Below are 19,816 nucleotides of genomic sequence, written 5' to 3'. Positions count from 1 at the left end.
ACCTCTCCTCTGGGAACCATCTGTTTGTTCTCTGTAGTGAAGAGTCAGTTTTTTGGTTTGTCACTTTTTCTTTTTGTTTCGTAAATTCCACATAGGAGTGAAATCATATGGTATTTGTCTTTCTCTGACTGCCTTATTTTGCTTAGCATTACGCTCTTCAGATCTGTCCACGTTGCTATCAATGGGAAGGTTTCGTTCTTTTTTATATCCCTACTTGAATAACACCACTTCTTTCTCCATTCATCTATCAGTGGATTCTTGGGTTGCTTCCATATCTTGGCTATTGTAAATAATGCTGCAATAAACATAGGGAGGCATATATCCTTTCAAATTAGTGGGGAGTTTTGTTTTTTTTTGAGAGGGAGAGTGTACTCACGATACGGGGAGGGGCAGAGGGAGAGAGAATCTTAAGCAGGGTCAGTGCCCAGTGTGGAACCCTATGCAGGGCTCCGTCTCACAACCATGAGATCATGACTTGAGCTGAAATCAAGAGAAAAGACGCTTAACTGACTGAGCCACCCAGATGCCCCTCAAATTACTGTTTTTGTGTACTTTGGGTAAATACCCAGTATTGCAATTACTGGATCATATGGTAGCTTTATTTTATTTTTTGTTAATTGGCAAATTAAGAAAATAAAGTAGTGAGACTATCAGTTTGATTTAGCATTAAGAAAGGAAACCCTGCTTTTCTAAGGTCATTCTAGAAGTCAATAGAGTAGTTGAGAATGTTTGAAACTGCCTTTTCTCACAAGATCGGGTTCCTTTTTCTTACTCCCTAATTTCATTTGTTTCTCTTCCCAAACCACCCCGCCCCCCTTTTTTTTCTTAAATGTTTTCATGTTTTGGACTTGCCAATGCCATCTACAGTATCACAAGTGCTAGCTGTTAGGAGATAAATCCTAAATCTCAGTGCCTTAAAAATTAGAAGTTATCCCTTAATAAAGTCTAAAATGGTCAGGGAAAGGCTTTCAAGGAAAGCCAGGGAAAGGCTTTTTCCAGGCTCCTTTCATTTCATGGTCCCTCTAAAGACTTGGAATCCTTTCCATTCATTTGACAGATAGAGGTCTATTCAGGGACAGACCAGAGGTCCACAGAGGAAGTTTATGGGACAGGCCTACAAGTGGAGCCCTTCACATTGGTCATAGGTCATTAGTTAGCGCTCACTCACATGGCCACGCCTAACTGCAAGGGAGACCTGAGCCATGGAATCTAGCTGTGGCCCTGACAGCAAAATGGGTTTGGTGAAATCGGCCTCGGCAACAAACTCTAGATTATTCCAACCATAGATAATCGTGATCTAGAGCACAATGTGTAGCGCTCTCCTTTCTTACTCAAAGTTTGCAATAATCTGATGGAATTGGGTATTGTGTCCCATTTAGTAGCCTGAGGTTATATAAAAGCCTGATTGACAAACCAAGATTTGTACCCAGTCCCGACTCCGAAGTCCATTAAACCATGCTGCATTTTTCCAATTAAATCATATTAACGTGAGATTAGAACCTGAATGAATTGAGATTAAATTTAAAAGATCGTGTAACTGCTGCTTATCAGGAGAGTTGATCTTTCGAGGTTTTTCCAATTTGAATGATGCACTTTTGCAAATTCTCCTGAACTCTTTCTTATTTTAATGTATAGCATAGATGTGAAGACATCATTACAGTCCCTTGTACATGAACGGAGAAATATTCACTGTCTTATCCCTTAAGTCTCATTAGTCCTGACAAACTCACACAAATTTGCCTTTCCAGAGGGAACATCTTTATACCTCACTTTTTAAAGACATTTTAAATAGTTTCATTTTGCCTTCACAACCCTTTGAACAGTAGAGACATGTCTGCTTATAAATGAATAATAGTTCAATTACTTTTCGCAATGAATGATGCTAAGGAGTATAAGATTATAATGACTTCTATGCATCTTATAACTACTTCTGTAAGACACTTATATACTACATATACACAAAACTTCATTTAATCTTCACCACTTAACAAGTTAAGTGTGTTTATTACCAGTATTTTATTGATGTGGCAATCAAGGCACAGAGGGTTGAGCAAGTTGACTGAGGCAACAAAGTTGAACAGTGAAGAAAATAAAACAGGTCAGGCTACATGAAATTCTCCCAGTAATTCTCCCCAGCTCAAGTTCATGGGTCCTCTTCATTCTTCGTTTTGCCTTTATCCTTGCCATATATATTCCTATTCCTTGATATACTTATCACTCGGGGCTTTTAGGACTTTCTCTATTCTTGCCTCCCTGCAACCTCATTACACCTTTATTCCATGAACTCAAATTCCTTGATTGGAGTATGTAAAACCTAATACTAAAAAAAAAAAAAAAAAACAAAACCTAATACTTCCTATTGTTTCCTACACACATGCCTTGCTCTTTAAAACATGAAGCAAACGCCTAATTTAACGGTTTCCTAAAGTAAACCCACAATTTATTAATGCATAGGAATCCCTAAACCTCCTCTAAAACAAAAAGGCATATGTTCTACCTACACACATTGTTGAGATTAGAGAAATATCAATTTCCCTTTTAAATAAGATTTAACAATATTTTCTGTCAACTTTCTGGTGCCATGCCTAGCACAAAAGCAAAGAGAACTTAAAAGGAAAGGGTTTTGAAATAGTTCCTTTGAGTCACTCTCACAAAGAATTTACTTGGGAGTCAAAGAACAGTGACTTTACCATCTCAGAAATATAACCCTGATCAATTTGTTCACCCATTCAGCCTAGCATGAATCTGTCCAGATGCGGAAACGGGGGGGGGGGGGGGGGGATAAAAAACCCCGAAACTGGAAAACTCTCTTCCTGGTTTGTGCTTTACTGTCTAAATGCCAGCGGGAATTTCAGGCAAAACGTAATTTGCAGACCAGTCTGTGTTAGAAACACTGTATCCAACATACAGAACAGACAAGGCGCCGCAAGAGCGAGGAAAGATTTTACGTGTCTGCGATTGACAAATTCAATCCTCTGGACAACTTGAGGCTGAACTCTTCAGAGGCTCCTTTGTCAGCTGTGCCTCAAGGCAGGTCTCCTAGTAGGTGCTCAATAAAGGTATGTTGGGAAGAAAAAAAGAGACAGCCCAAGAAAGACTCTTTACGATAGAGAACAAACTGATGGTTACCAGAGGGGAGGGAGGGAGGGAGATGGGGGAAATAGGGGATGGGAGTTAAAGAGTACATTTATGAGGAGAGGAAAAAAAAAAGGATAGGTTGGAAAAATCTGTAAGGCCAAGATGGAGTGTGCAAAAGGTAGTAGGGAGATTTCTGAGTTCTCACTGCAACTATAAACTTAGAGGACTTTTGCAACTGGTTTTGCAGCTCATCCAAGCGCTAATCTTTTCTTAGCTCTAACACATTTAAAGGGAGAAGAGGCAGAGGCACTTTACACCGTCGATGTACCTCTTTGAACTTCCTTAAGTTGACTGGGCGGAGGCTCTACCGTTTTAGGTCCGCCCGTTTGTGCGGCACCTGCAATTTCCGCTCCTCACTTTACCCTCTTCCTGGCTCCAGGTCCTCGCTCCTGGCCCCGCCTGCGGCCCCCTTCCACTGCCCGCTGGGTCAGCGGGGTCCCTGGGAACTACCACGTCCCGCAAACCTTGCTTCAGGAGAAAACAGGTAATGAATGATCTTTAGGTTTTAAATCACTGCAACATGAAGTCTTCAATTGGACGCATGATTTGGATGGAAAAATCTGATCTACGAGAAACGAGTCAGTACGGTCCAACCTCCGCTCTTTGCCTCTCTTCGTGTTACGGTTTCCAGGATCACCCGAACCCTCCATCTAAGAGAGCTGCCGTCTCCTCTCGGGAGTTGTAGGCTTTCTGAAAGCGGCGGCCTCTCCTTCCAGGCCTCACCTCCCGCCAGCTCCGCCCCGCCCGACCCACCTCACCCCCGCTTCGCGCCCCCATTGTCCCCTCGCAGCTGTCACAGCGCGCACATCCCGAGGCCCCGACTGGAAAACCTTCCCGTCACTCAGCCCACACTCCGGGGCCGGACGCCTCACTCCCTACTCCGAGCCTTAAAAGGTCTAAGGCCGCTTTCCGCGAGCCAGCAGGTAGAGCCGCGGCGGCGGAAGGGAGGAAGGGAGGGGCTGCGCGCTCAGGTTGGCCCCGCCTGGCGACGGGGTGCGGCGGGCTGAGGGGGCAGCGCACCACACCGCCCTTCCCCGACCGTCTGACCGCGCCCTCCCCCGCCACCCCCAAGGCCTGATCACAATGCCAGAGCGGCGGAGCCACTCGCGTAACCCAGCCCCCGGCCGGCCCAGGAGGCAGTTAACCACCGCGGGGCACGGAGGGCGGGGCGGACCAGGGCGCCTGGAAGGGGATGGGGGGGGGGGGGGGGATGTGAAAGGTCCCGGATGTTGCTGAACCGGAGCCCCTTCTAGAGGGAGTGACTGGCGCAGGCGCAGAAGGGCCGCACGGAAAACCAAGGTGGGGGTGGGGAGGAATTTCCTTCTTGCTGGTTTTGAGGAAGAGTGAGCCTGGGAAGGTTGCGGGGGATCCGAGGGGAAGGCGAGGTAGGAAGGTAGTGGTGGGGGGAGGGGGAAAAGGAAAAGGAAGGAGCTTCCTGCCCAGGCTCACTCTCCCAAGAGCAGAGAAGTTGGGAGCTGAGCGGGCTGGGGAGGAGTGTTGGTAGCGGGAGAGGTGGTGCGCTCCGCCGCTCGCCCTCTAGCGCGGGCGGGCAGGACGCGCGCGCTAGGGAGCGGCGGTTGCACTGGGCCCCCAGAGCTGTGGGCACCAATCAACGGTTGCCATAGCAGCGTTTGACGTCATCGTGCGTGTGGTGCCCCTGCTGCCGGGGCTGGTGATTGGAGGAAACCCCGTGTCTGCGGAGCGGCTGTAGCCTGTGAGCAGCGAGATCCAGGGACAGAGTCTCAGCCTCGCCGCTGCCGCCCAGAGACTGCTGAGCCCCCGTCCGTCCGTCCGCCGCCACCCACTCCGGGCACAGGTAAGAGACCCGGCCGCCGCCGCCTCGTCCTACTCCTTCCTTTCCCAGACCAGCCTTCGGAAAGCGCGGGGGCCGTCCCCGCTCCACAGCCCCTCAGCCCCGCTCGCCCGGCGGTAGCGGCGCTGGGCTGAGGCGGAGTCTCCTCAGGCGGAGACGGGCGGCGGCTTTTCCGCTGGGTTCGGGCGGGCGGCTCGCGGCCGCCTCGGGCTGCTTGCTTCCGGATCGACGCCTTGGCCCCGATAAGCTCCGGTTCCCGGTCCCCGTCCCCCGGGTGGAATGGGCGCCCCCACGCGAGATCCCCAGGGACCCGCCCGGCCTCCGGCTCCCGGGGGTGACCGAGGCTCCGCTGGGCGCGATCCGTTCCCACCCTTGCCGCCCCCCCCCCCCCAAAGCCCCTTCCTCGTCGCCGCCCAGCCTCCCGCTTCCGCCCGAGATAATGACTCGGCGGCTGCGGGCATTGCAGTGGCGCAGGTGAGGCCGCCCCCTCCCCTCGCCGCCCTCCCCTCCCCCTGCCTCTCCCGCCCGCTCCTCGGCGCAGCCTCCGCGCCCCGCGCTGCGGCGACGGCACCCAGCCCTCCCCCACCCGGGCGGCGGCGCGGCGGCAGGGCCGGGCCTGGGGACCGGGCCGCGAGCCGAGGCTGGGCCGGAGGCGCCCGCCAGGTACGCGAGGGCGAGGCCGCCCTTCTGGCACGGGCGGGAGCCGGCTCCGGGGTGGGGCTGGTCTGGGACCCGGGGCCGAATTTCCTGGGTTCCGCGGTAGGGTGGGGGATGGGGCTGGGGTTTTTTTGTTTTGTTTTGTTTTTTTGTTTTTCCTTCGGGTGCATGGGGGCTGTGCGCCCAGGGCGGGGGATAGAGAAGAGAATGGGGAAGACGGTGGGCCGGCGTCTCGCTCGTCTGTCTGGTGGGCTTGAACCGAGGGTCCCCGTGCTCGCTTTTTAGATGGTGACCTCCTCTTCGGGCGGGTAAGGCTGAGCGTAACAGCCGGCTGTGGCCCCGCTCGCCTGGGTGTGGCTCTTGCCCCCTCCCCCACCTGCTGCAGCTGTCGGGTCCTTATAGACTAAATGAGCACCAGCGGTGTCCGGTGGCGGAGGAGACGCGGGTGGGAGAGTGGGGTGTGTCCGCCGCCCGGCCGGTCGTGGTTCCGCTTCTGCGGGCGGCGCTGGCGTCTCTGCCCCCGGGGCGGGCGGGCTGCTCCCCCCTCCTTCCCCGGCTCGGGCGGGGGCGCGCTGCTCCTCCCTCTTGCTCTGGTGGGGGGAATTAACACTCGGCGGTAGGTTGGGCTCCTTGACACAGATCCGCCATGACAAAGAGGGAGAATCGGGGACTTGGGCGGAGCCAAGGAGGGGTGGTTGCGGATAGCGCGGACGGAAGGATTTGCACTTTAAAGTCAAGGTCTGCCAGTGTTCGTTTCACCTCACTCGACGTCTTAACGTTGGTTAAGGGTTAAATGGGTGCGGCTAGTCTTCTCCGCAGTAAAGAGGCGAGGCCTTGGAGTACTAGTTACCGTGTGAGAAGCCCGATCCACTTCCCCTTGTACCAGAGGGGTTGGGGAGAGAAACCTTTGTACTGGTTTTTGTAATTTTTCGTTAGAAATAGCATTAACCTAAGAGCGTTCTCGAGATCCTAGGGGGAAAATTAGTAATTTTGAGGGGTGTGGAGGGTATGTAATCATAAATTTTAAATAGTTTCGCTTTGACACGGTATCCCTTGCACCCAAGCTAGGTGATTACTTGTTCACCTTGTTCCGATTTGGCTTTAAAAAAGAAGTATTGTGGGATTTCCTGAGAAGGTGAAGGATCTGATACCGGGTGTCAATTCTTCTAGTGACAGTGGCTCTTCTGTTCACCTTTTAATAGTGCACTTCAGGCTCTATATTTACCACTTGCTGTGGGATCAGGGTATGGTTTAGCATCTTTCTGTGCTGTTTTAGCACCTTTCAAAAGGATATCTTTAAGGAAAAGTATAACGGGTAAGTTAAAAAAGGTCTAGGGAACTTGAAGATGAGAGAGAATTAGGTGGGAAGTTATGGTAAGGGCAGCTTGAGTGATCATATAACCAGTTAAATTTTGACTACTGGAAACAATGCAATAACTCTGCATTTAAACTAGAGCAGTGACATAAGAAACACCAATCACACTAGAAGCACTTAATAAATACATCTTAGTGCTCACATGAAGGTAAGAGTCAGGACTCATGGATGTGTTTTTAAAGCATGTATGTGTATAACAAGGTACAGGTAGATGAGGTGTTAGGGTCTGTTAGATGGCAAAGGCGAGGTTGTTTGTTTTGTATTCAAAATGCCTTAAATCAAGCAGTTTGGCCCGTTCTTCCGGAAAATTATCATGCCAAGATCAGCTGTCAAGTGTTGCAGAGATCACTGGGTTTGGGGTGGGAGTAATACCAATAAAATGTAAACTTAAATGCTTCTGACTATAACAGTAGGTATTATTAAAATGAACAGACACGAATTACATTAAGCTGACTTGAATCATGGTTCTGGAAAAATGGTAGAGGTTGTAACGTTCCTCATTGGTACTGCTTTCACTAAAGAAAAACTGCTGACTTTTGGATTACTTAGGATATTGGAAATTGGAATTGAGATTTTGGCCAAGTAAGGTAAGGGATGGATTTTAAGGTAGCCTTTTGATCAAATGTGCTTTGACTTTATGTGAAATTAGAATCTTCTGAGCAAAGATGATGTAATGCAATTTTAGTTTTGCTACATTTATGTTAATGGCTTTAAATTTGCCCCCTGAAGGCTGAGGGCATTCTCCCTTCTCCCTTCCCTTTTTTTTTTTTTTTTTTTTTTTTTTCCTCTTGTCATCCTTTTGTAGGGCTGCATTATTAAATTCCTCATGTGAAGACTCTTCCACAGGCAATTAGGTTTGAGGTGTTAATCTAACATTTACAAAAGGTATAATACTGAGTCTTTATTTTCATGGAAAAAATATCTGAATGTTACTTTTTTTCCCTGCAGAACATCCAGTCATGGATAAAAATGAGCTGGTGCAGAAGGCCAAGCTGGCCGAGCAGGCTGAGCGATATGATGACATGGCAGCCTGCATGAAGTCTGTAACTGAGCAAGGAGCTGAATTATCCAATGAGGAGAGGAATCTTCTCTCGGTTGCTTATAAAAATGTTGTAGGAGCCCGTAGGTCATCTTGGAGGGTCGTCTCAAGTATTGAGCAAAAGACGGAAGGTGCTGAGAAAAAACAGCAGATGGCTCGAGAATACAGAGAGAAAATTGAGACCGAGCTCAGAGATATCTGCAATGATGTACTGGTGAGAACCAAACATTCAGTCTAGCTTCACTATGATATAGGATTCCTATAATGAATATCAGGTGTTGGTCTCAACTTTTTCTTCCTTTGGTTTTTCTTTTCCTTTATAAAATTGAGCGTTTTCAATTTGGAAGTCTTCAGGGTGTCATTACTAAAAGGTTATTAAAACAGTTGTAGTTAAGCTTGTGTAAATTAAATGGAATACTGATTATCAGTCACTTCAGGTAGACTAAAAAAGACTGGTAGTATATTTTATACTAATTGAAAAGATAAAAGTATTTCTGTTGTGGTCAGGGTGTTTGTAGTAGTTCTAGAACTCATTTTCTTAAATGTACATCTGTGGATACAGGAATTTTGCATATCTTGTTTTATGTATGAGAGATGTAATAGAAGACTGATTACAGACTTAATACCCTTCCTTGGTTTAGCCAGTATAATGTAATGAATTAGCTATGCCAAAAATCATGGCTTCAGAGTTGCTTTTTGCCTCTTCTTGCATTTAAGTGTTAGAGGTCAACTTTGACAACTAGAGTAAAAAATCATGAATAACTCAAACCTGATTTTTTTCAGGTTCAGTCAAGAAGTAGTTTTAGAATTCAGTACCTATTATTTTGAAGCACTGCTTCTCTCAGAAGCTTAAAAGAATAGAACATAGCAATATTCCTTAACACACAAGTCTTTAATTACTAGTAGAATAGCTCTACATCCTAAATTATGAATATTTTCCTGAAATGGTACTTTCTTCATGCCTTTTTTTTTTTTTTTTTTTTTTTTTAATTTTTTTTTAAACGTTTATTTATTATTGAGAGACAGAGAAAGACAGAGCATGAGGATGGAGGAGGGGCCCAGAGACGAGACACAGAATCCGAAATAGGCTCTAGGCTCTGAGCTGTCAGCACAGAGCCCCATGCGGGGCTCGAACCCACAAACTGCAAGATCATGACCTGAGCCAAAGTCGGATGCTTAACCGACTGAGCCACCCAGGCGCCCCAGTGCTGTCTTTTAAAGAACAATATTTTTTATCTTAGTTAACATGGGTTCACAAAATCTTCTCATGTATTATCTTTCTTCGGTGCTTTTTTGTTTTTTATTTAAAATCTTCACGTTGGTAGGTGTCATTTATTTTTAAGATGGGAAAGGAATTCCATGTTTTTATTAAGGCTAAATAACATGTTTATTTTGTGGTTTGCTAAGGTAATAAGAATATTTAAAATTCAAAAATAATGTTTTTCTGTAATAAAAAAATGTGTTGGGTGTTTTCCCCCCCTTACTCTCTTTACTGACTAGTACCTGCATACATGATACTGAATTTTGTAGCTCTGGTGGTTTTCCCCCAATTATTATACCTGATAGATTAGATAATTTTTATTTTGGTTTCAAAGAGTTTGTTGGCTTAGGAGTAAAAGGGGATGTAGTAACATTTTACTTTCTACTAACAAGCTTCTTTGCTATTTCAGGTAGGTATTTGCATGTTTTCCCCATATAAGGTCTAAAAGCTCCTGTCATTGTGAGGATTTTCCTAGGAAAAGACTAGCAGTTTTAATTTTGTTTTCCTTTTGTTTCCTTACCAAGAAAAAAAAATACTGCAAAGGATCAGTGGATGAGAATAACTAGATTAATCTGTAAATACCTTCTGTTTGTCGATTATTAATGGGGTTTGATATTGGTGACTACCCATGTTATCCTTCAGAATAGTACTGGCCTCTCACCAAGCCTGAGTGAAATTTCCACCTTGAGCATATAGATAAAGCAAAGTTTAATTCCTTCACTATACAAAAGCTAAACAAAGTTTTGCTTCCAGCCTTGGTCTTTTGGTGATCTAAAAGTAGATCTTTCAGCTCTGCTCTGTTAGTGGTCTTTGCGTGGTTCATGCTTCCTAACATATAGTATGTACTCAAGTATTTGCTAAGAAAATGAACAAAAAGGCTTCTTTTGGAAAAGAGGGTAGTAGAACTAGGTCAGCAGCACTGCTAATTTTCCAAGGCCTTTTCTGTTTCATCTTGGGAAAATTCAGTATTTACAGATATTGTGGTTCTTTACAAGTAGGCCTATCATCTTTTTTCAAACAGGTCATGTTGGCTCTGGAAATAGCTTACATAAAATTCCTTTTTCCCCTTCAAATAAAATGGAAGAATAAAATACGGAAGAACTGCCATTTCTCGTAGAGAAAAAATTTTTTGATGTACTTGATGATTAGTGAAAGGTTGTTTTAATTATATTTTAAGGTCTCACTTACATGGTAAAAAGTAATCATAATTTTTATTCTAGCTTTTTCTGAACTTTGATTTTTTTTTTTTTTTTTTTTTCATTTGAGAAAAATAAGCAGGTAATCCCTTTTCAGAATTTAATGTTTTTGTTGCGGTTGCATCAGTGATGAACCAGACTTCATTGTTCTATCAAGCACCTATATGATACTGGCTAAGATCTTTTCTCATAAAAAGGAGCTAAGTTTTTCTAAAGAGCTTTTTAGTTGTTATAAAATGGTGACTTCCATTCTGATTATATGCATTTATCAAGTGTTTAATTAATACCATTTACTAAACAAAGAGTAGCCTTGTCACTTTGTGCAAGAATTGTAGAACATTACTGTGGAAAATGGTCACAGGCATATTCTTGACAACATGGAGTTCTCTTTATGCTAGAGAACTTGGGGTTCTTCCTTGTGTTGTTAATTTGAAGTTTGCAATATGTGAACTAATGCAGTCTGCCTTTTCCTGCCAGATCTTAGACCAAAAGCTCTCTTGGTAGTCAGGCAGGGACCCAACACTAGTGATCTCTAATACCTCCTCTGCATAAACCCACAAGAAGAAGCTAAAAATTGGACAGTTTTTTCTTGAACATGAAATGACAAAATGAGGAAATCTATACTAGAAAACCCAGTTCAAGTTCAAAGAAGAATGTAGTGGTGTAAAAAGAATGCCAGGTTTTGAGTCAGACCAACCTAAAAAAAAATTTTTTTTTGTTTTGTTTATTTATTTTTGAGAAACAGAGAGAGACAGAGTGTGAGCAGCTGAGGGTCAGAGAGAGAGGGAGACACGGAACCTGAAGCAGGCTTCAGGCTCGGAGCTGTCAGCACAGAACCCAACACAGGGCTCGAACTCACGAACCACAAGATCATGACCTGAGCTGAAGTTGGACGCTTAACCGACTGAGCCACCACCAACTTTTAACCGTCTAATAGTTGCAAGGCCTAAGGAAATCATGCGGTCCCTCTGAGAAAATGGAGTTCAATTAGAATGTCTACCCTGTAAGATTGTGATGGAGAATGAAATCAGGAGTCTCTTAACTAAAGAGTCTAGGAATGGGATTTAAATCCAAGAAGCCTTAAAAACTGTATTTTTGTGGGGCAGAGGGTCCATACTGACCAGTAAATTTTCTGAAGTTGTATTAAAAAATTTGAAAGCCACAGGAGTAAGACAACAGCTTATAGGAGGTGAAGCAGTAAAATCTTGAATCTAGCATTTGTAACAGTTGGCAACAGTAGGAGAGTAACAGTAATAGTTAACTCAGTTAATTTGACTGAATTCAATTTTATTAAGTTTTTCTACATTTTTATTTGCCCAGGGCACTTTTAAGGTGTGGTTGCTAGGCATTGGTTTTTATCTCCAGGCTACAGAACTGCTGTTAAGCAGCTAAGAAACCAGGTAGCTTTGGGGGCTTTCCTGGTCTGAATATCTTCATATGTGCCTTGGGCTTTGAAAACCGCTGTATGCAGTTGTAGGGTGAAAATCACTACGCAGCTCATTTATTGGAATAAGTGCTTCTCAAAAGAATTCTACAGTTATACTCATCTTTACCACTTAATATATTTACATGTTTTTGTCAAAAGGCTTTTGGTATGTTCCAAAATACAAAGACCTTCTGTGGCATAGTAGATACCTACAGTCTCTTCTAGAGAGGAATACATTGGACAGAGTCTTTTCGATAATACAATATTTTTTGAAGAGTTAATCGTGATAAGCAGTAAGTATTGCACCTGGTAAGGTGTTTTATACAGTTGGGAAGTCCGAGGTGTATGATAGGGAAATGAAAGAAAATAAAAGGAGAATAGAAAGGCAGGTGTTTACTGTCTGGTGGGAAGGGGAAGAATAATCAACAACTTAAGAGCACCAGGCTACCTATCCTTTTCCAGTATAGCAGTACTTCAGTAAGAATAGAGTATGTTCAGGGCACCTGGGTGGCTCAGTCCATTAAACATCTGACTCTTGATTTCAGGCTCAGGTCATGATCTCAGGGTTTGTGGGATCAGGCTTTGCACTGCTAAAGATTCTCTCGAGCTCTCTCTCCCTGCTCCTCCCGACTCACTTGCATGTGAGTGCTCTTTCTCTCCTTCTCCCCCTCTCTCAAATAAACTTAAAAAAGAATGGGGTGCTTTCTACCTGTTCTAGTAAGAGATAGACGTGGAGATGTTTAGTTTTAGTCATAAGATGAGCCATGAAGATTATTATTAGTGTGTTAAAAGCAAACTGAGGAAATGATTAAAGGACTTAAAGTTGGGATTAGAGTGAAAAACACCTGAGTTAAAATCCCAAAAGTATAGGAAGGACAGGCATACTTCTAAAATAATGATCCAACTCTTAGAATCTACCGAAGAGAAAGGAAGAAATTGTTTGCAGCCCCAGCAGAGGCATTTTGAATTAGAAAGGTGGAAAATAAGCTACTTTAGAGTTATTTATAATAGCTTACCAAGAATAATTTTGCTTTTCATTTTTTAAGAACACTCAGCTTTTTTGTTAAAGAAATGCTACTGGTAATACCTCAGTAGTGGTACAGTAGAGGCATCCTAATTAATTGGTTAATTGAAAAGTAGTCTGCAATCATACTTGTTTTAAACCTTTGTTTTAAATGAAAATGTAGATGTTTATATGTGTTCTGTTGTCTGTTTTTAATGTGAGACCAAGACTGTTTTTTTAAGTTTTATTTATTTATTTTGGGAGAGACAGAGTGTGAGTGCGGGGAGGGGTAGAGAGAGGGAGAGAGAAAATCCCAAGTAGGCTGCACACTGTGAGAACTGTGAGATCATGACCTGAGCCGAAGCCTAGAGTTGGACACTTAACCAACTGAGCCACCCACGTGCTCCCCATAACCTTTTCAAATACTTTGCTAACTACTCCTACAGATGAATCCTTTATAAAATACATTTTGGGTTTGCATAGTAGAGTGAGAACATAAATGTTTGATAAACAGTCAGTACAGAATCCTAGAAATGTGTAATTGTTTCTAATCTTTCAGTTGTTGAACCCAGGTGATTTTTCTGTGTGTGACTCTCCTTTAAAAACTAGTTGTTCCAAAGCACTTAATTTAGTTTTCATAGTAACCTACCTTTTCACACTCGTATTTCCTAATATTTAGGTAGCATAACATTTTAAGTAATTAATAGCCAGTTTAGCGTGGTTTGGAAACAAATATTGGATTGTTCATTGGATATCTTAAACAGATACCAGTAACTGCTGGTAGAAGCTGAGGGGGATTCCAGAGAATATCTGAAAAGCCTACTATCCTCAGGCATTTAGCCCAAGTCATGGTCATTGTCCTGTTTGCTTAGCTAGGAGTGAAGAATGTAGTATAATTTAGGTTGTCAATTGAGTGAAATTTGGCTAATTCAGCACATTACGGTTTTGTAGAAGAGTTGTTGCATTCAGGATCATTCTATCAGAACATTGGGTGGAGAGAACATCGGTTCCTTTAAAATGCTTTTTCAGTAATATTGCAAGAGATGAGACTAGGAGAGATGGGTACTGGTTAGATCATACTACACTATTATACCTACTGTATATACACCTAGTATAGTGCTGTAAACTAAGGAATGGGTGACTTCAAAGGACAGGAAAAAATTTCAGCAAAGAAAATGACACCAGGGGCATATGGTTGGTACAGTCGGTTAAGCATCTGACTCTTGATCTGGCTCAGGTCGTCATCTCAAGAGTTTGTGAGGTTGAGCCCTGCATCAGGCTCTGTGCTGATGGTGCGGAGCCTGCTTGGGATTCTGTCTCTCCTTCTCTCTGCACCTCCCCCCCTCCACCCCCCTTGTTCTGTCTCTCTCTCTCAAAAAATTTTAAAAAATGACACCAAATTTTGCCTCTTAGAAGGTGGGTTGGTAGGCGAAAAAGAAAATCAGAGCTTTTATAATGTGGCAGATTTTTTGAAGATTTGATCTTTGACGGTCTGGTTCTGTTCTTTGGACTCATTTTCTCCTTTTACTAATACCAGAATAGATTCTCACTGCCTTCCATTTTATAGTTAATCATTATTTATACATTTATCTTGTTTTTATAATTGAGGCTCTAACCTATGAAAGACTTTTTTACCCCGTGAATATAGTATCTACATTCTATATAGATACTCTTTCTATATTTTCTATATATCTATGGTGGTTCAGGCACATAAAGGGAGCCCAGTATATGAAATAGTTTGGCCTTTATAATATTGAATTAAATGTTATTGGGCTATTGAGATTAATTTGACTACGTATTTTTGATCCCAAAAGTAGGCAGTCTTTGGTGCATTCACATTGAAGAATGTGTCTATGTATGAAAAAAATTTTTTTTTAAGTTTAAATTAAAGATGTTCAGATGTCAACCATGTTTTAGAAAACTTACTGTAGTCCACTGAAATTATAATAGGTATTAGAGTATTGTTTTTCCTAGAATTTCAGAGATCCCTATTGTGATTTCATCCTCATTCTTGCAGCTCTTTATTATGATGGTTTTACATTGAGAGTAAACACTGCTCTTTAGGAGATTTAGGATTGCTGTCAGTTTCAATATGTCAAAAGCTAGAGTTCATCTTTCTTTTGAAATTACCTGTCCTTTTGTCTACCTAATTTTAGCAGTTCTGTGCTGCATACAGCTCTTATATATCTGTAAAACACTGGTTTCCTTCTCTCTGACTGCTCTTTGTCAAAATCCCATACACAAAGCCTTTGGGTCTAGTTTGGTCTTAACCACTCACTGTTCCTGTTACAAACCATTGCTAATTCCCATCTTTATGGCCTGATGATTTCTGCTTCATTATGATTTAGAATTTACTTTTATCCTGTTCTTTTTTTTTTTTTTTTTCAACTAAAGAGGATTGGCTCCATTCCTTCATTCTCCTTGAAAACAGGATAGACCATTGATGCTTATGGTATTTAATTAGATACTAAGCTTACCAATATTTTTTAGGTAGCACAGATTTGAACTGGCTTGGGAGGAATGGTGTGCTTAGCCACTGTGTCTCAACAGTTCCCAGTGTATTTGGTACATTTCTGTGCAACAGGTCATTCTTCATTTGTTCTCTCTGAATGAAAATGTGGTACCAGTTGTCATTTGTGGTTGATTTAGTTTTGCATTTTTTGGTAAGATACAATGTGTGACATAAGTACATCTTGTCAGAATTCACTAGTTATTTTCTAGTGGCTTGCCTATTTGTTTATAGCTACAGTTGGCTCTTGGGGCAACAAAGCATGAATTTATAGCTAGCTGATTAATTTATTGGCATGGTCCTATGGTACGCACATGCACATTTGTTTACATTGAGATAGATAACTAAAAGATTTCAGCATAAAAACTTTTGTCAGTTTCTTTTGACAGAATTTGTTGTGAGCATTCTTTCCTTCTCCCCTAAATGAAAATATGCTTACAGTGGGGTTAGCCATAGGCAGGATGGCAAGGTGAGAATGTAAGGACAGTCAAATGTTAATATGTAGAGTTAAGTAGACCAAAAGAAGACGGTTGACCTCCTGTATGCCTGTTCTTTTTGTTTTGTTTTGTTTTTAATCTAAGAAAGACCCTGTTGGATTTAATTTGTAAGGAGTGCCCAATTTTTGTTATATTGGGATTTCATTTATTTGAATTGTTTAATGAGAAGTTAAAAACGCTTTTCAGGGGAGGTTAATTGCCTTCTTGAAAATAGCTTTTGGGATCTAGGAGTTTTTTTTTAATTAGCAGTATTACTAAGGAACCGAAACCAGTCTGAACTGAGGGTTTCTCATCTTAATTGATTAATTACAAATGCTTTTTTGAAAAAAACCTTTTTTTCCTTTTTTTGCTTCTTAACACATATAATAAACACCATTCCCAGAGTTTAGAAGGACATAGACCTACTTGGACCACATTTAACAGAGGGACATTTAATGAAAATTCTACCCCAAATGCATTACTTTTAAAATGTGATTCTGTGGAATTGACAGTTGAGGGCAGCATTATGTGTAGGCAGGCTGGAGTATACTTAGAACAAATAAGTTCTCAATTCAGTGATTTGAATTGTACTGCTGTGTTTGGAAGAGGTTTGGAAATATGACATCCCAAAGTGATCAAGCCCTTTGTTACGAATAATGACTTTTCCTTCCAGTTCCCCCTTTGGTTGTTTTCATCTGATAGAGGGGATTGTCATCAGAGTGTTAATTTAATTGGATCACAGGAATAAGACTTGAAGAATAATCTTGTGAAATTCTTCTAAAAATAAAGGAAAGCGTATACAACCTTTAAAGGATGATAGAATCTAACAGGCTATGCAGACTTTTAGGCGTTGATTTTTTTTTTTTTTTTTTTTAATGATTTTGGGGCAAGTTATTACATTCCTGTGACTTTCTACATCTTCAATATGGGAATGATGATAGTATCTACCTTTAGGATGTTAAGTCCTTTGCTCTTAAAAAATCTTGACAACTTAGGAAAATAGACACAAATAATATGAGAGGGGGAAGTACTTCATGTTGTTTGAATATGAAAGAACTGGTCTTCACCTCTTTTAAAAAACAGCTAACAAAATACAGTCCCACTAGGGAGTTTATACATACTATAAATCTGTGTATGTGCAAATTAAACACTGTCAAATTAGGTGTTTTAAACAAAAAGTGTTTTGTGATGGCAATACTGAGAAATGGGGCCTTGATCGGTGACCGCCCAGGTCAAGGTTGACACCAGCTAGCAGGGGAGAAGAAGGAAAGCCCCCCAAGCATAGCAGGACAGTTTTACTAGTTACCACTTAATGGTCTATAAATTCTTTTTGGTACTTTCCACCATTTACTTTTAATCATTAGGAGCTACATTTTGAATATGAGGTAAAACATTGATTATCCTAAGATTATTTTGCTGGTATTAAGGATCCAAAGGCAGACAGTTCTCTGAACCTGATTTAACTTAGCATTTTTTCATACCACTTATTGTGAGTCTTTTCACCCAGTTAATATTTCAGAACATACATGCAAACTGTTTTAGAACACCAGGCTTTCTATCACTTAAGTTTTCTGCAAATTATCTGTTGATTCATTTGGAGGGAAAAAATCAGGGAGCAACTGTTGCAGCTTTCGACAGGAATTTGAATGAAATTTCAGGCTGGCTTTGACATTCCTTAAACACCAGGGATAATATATCTTGGTTTTCTCAAATTCAGTTGTCGATTTTCTAGAAGTTAAATGGTGAAGATTTGGCATGTATTTATTAATGGCAAATGTGTTCAGTTAAGTGATTGGTCAGAATCCTCTGTGATCCCCATCCTTGAAGTGAAGCAGCTCTTGTTTTTTTCATACCATATGACCTTATTCATAGGCCAACATTGCATAGAAAAGTGGGTTTAAGTAGAAATGTCTGCAAATTAGTTCTTGACACCACCTGATTAGTTAGCAGTTTTGGTGGGGCACTTAACTAATTGGTTGGAAGCAACTAATGGAAATTGCAGTTGAGAGAAAAGACGCCATTCCAGCCACAAGGGGGAGTAAGAGACTAATTTCCAAATCGATGGGCCCCTATTGCAACAAAACAATCCTGCTTTCTTTTTAAAATTTTAGATCTAGGAATGATAAAAGGCTCATTTGCTCTGCAAAATAAAGTGAAAGTTTTGGGAAGACTCTCCACAAGCGAATTGTGCAAGACTAGAAATTTGAACTTACACAGTGTGCTGTAAAATTGGAGTTAAATTTCCTGTTGAAGATGTTATTAAAAATGACTTTTGCAGGGTGTTATGAGGCTTGTAATTAAATAATAAAATAAATTGGAAGTTGAACTTTAGAATCATTGGATTTTAGGCTTGGAGGAGCATCCAGCCTAGTTTTTTTTTATTATCGCAGATTAGAAACTGAAGGTCAGAGGTTAGGTTACACCATAAGCATTAATATTTTTTGTCTCTCTTTTTTTTTTTTTTTTTTTTTTTTTTTGAGGGAGAGAGATAGCATGAGTGGGAGGTGGGGAGAGAGAGGGAGAAAGAATCCCAAGCAGGCTCTGTGCCATTAGCATGGAACCCACGAAGCCATGAAATCATGACTTGAGCTGAAACCAAGAGTAAACCAACTGAGCCACCCAGGCTCCCAATATTTTTTGTCTTATCATTGTATATCACCTTAGTTGTAGATTGAGACATGATGTTTACTCTGTCATAAATGTATGAATTTTTAAGAGGGATTGGGGATTGTCAGAATAATGGAAAAATTATCACTGTGCTTAGTTTCGTTAAAAACAATGACTTCAGTTTTAGACTGTATTTTAGGGTTCTGTACTTAGCTGCAAATAATGAGAATCACATTTGGAGTCCTTTGTGCCTCAATTTCCTGCCCTTTTCCCTTTTAACCACTGGCATTTTTCATTCATGATTTGTATGAAAACAGAAAATTTGTATCTTAATGTCTTCATTTGTTTTCATGGAAGAGGGCCATGGTAGTACAATTTGAAACAGAGGAGTGGGTCTTTCCCATTCACATATTTGGTGAAGTCAAGTCAAAGGCGGCTTACTCCAGGTATATTTTCAAATTGCAGTCTGTAAATATCTTATTAAAAGTTCTTTTGCTTTGATATTCTGGGGCTATTTTACTAGTTGCAAATGACATTTTATGTATAGTTATCAAGGGAAATTAAATTTAGCTCTGTTGGGATACTCAAAGAAAAAGTGGGACCCTTTCCCACCCTTTATATTTTTATTTACAAATGCATCATCACTTGTTTCTTGCTGTTTCTCTCCTAAATAGAAATTTTACCAACCCAATAATAAAATTTGAAAAACATAATTGAGTATAAGAACGGTATGTGGATGGAGAGCAAACTCACTGGTATTATCATGTTCTAGAAATAGTCGCTATTAAAAAGAATTTTTCCTTTAAAACTTACTTTTATGTAATAATTATAGTATTAAATAGCTAAAAGAGAAAACGATCTTATCTACATATGGTAGTTAAATTGTCTTTCTGACCAGTTATCTTATTTTTTAACTTCAATTTTGAAATAATTTCAAACCTGGAGGAAAAAATTGGAAAACAAGTATGATATATTTCCCATATATCCTTTACCTGATTTCCCCATATGTTAACATGTCCTATGACCACAGTATCATTATCAAAATCAGTATTTTATAAAATAACTGATGAAAGAAACTACATAACCTATAGAATTTATTCACAAATAGTACCACTATAACCTTCTAATTCTTTTCCAGAATTTAATCCAGGTTCACACTTTGCATTTTATTGTCATGTCTTCTTACTCTCGTTTTTTTTTTTTTGGTTGTTTTTTTTTTTTTTTTTTTTTGCGGTCGTGGGGGGCAGGCAGAGGGAGAGAAAGAATCTTAACTAGGCTCCATGCCCACCAAGGATTATCTCAACCCATCTCAAAAC

General features: G+C 41.4%; 1 protein-coding gene across 2 annotated transcripts in view; it reads left to right on the top strand.

Annotated features, from left to right (window-relative positions):
• The first annotated feature begins 3,536 nt into the window (after nucleotides 1–3,536).
• Nucleotides 3,537–19,816, top strand: part of YWHAZ (tyrosine 3-monooxygenase/tryptophan 5-monooxygenase activation protein zeta) — a 33,598-nt gene continuing 17,318 nt past the window's right edge. The window contains exons 1-3 of one of the 2 annotated variants that reach the window (XM_081792014.1): nucleotides 3,537–3,622; nucleotides 4,767–4,954; nucleotides 7,932–8,236. In XM_081792014.1, coding sequence (XP_081648140.1) covers nucleotides 7,943–8,236 — 294 coding nt within the window. In that variant the 5' untranslated portion in view covers nucleotides 3,537–3,622; nucleotides 4,767–4,954; nucleotides 7,932–7,942. Of the gene's footprint in view, nucleotides 3,623–4,329; nucleotides 4,438–4,766; nucleotides 4,955–7,931; nucleotides 8,237–19,816 lie in introns of those variants that run through there. The other variant, XM_081792013.1, reaches the window with a different exon arrangement.

This window comes from Panthera onca, chromosome F2 (assembly GCF_046562875.1).
Source record: "Panthera onca isolate mPanOnc1 chromosome F2, mPanOnc1 haplotype 2, whole genome shotgun sequence".
Lineage (NCBI taxonomy): Eukaryota > Metazoa > Chordata > Mammalia > Carnivora > Felidae > Panthera > Panthera onca.
This window is presented reverse-complemented; position numbering and strand designations above follow the sequence as displayed.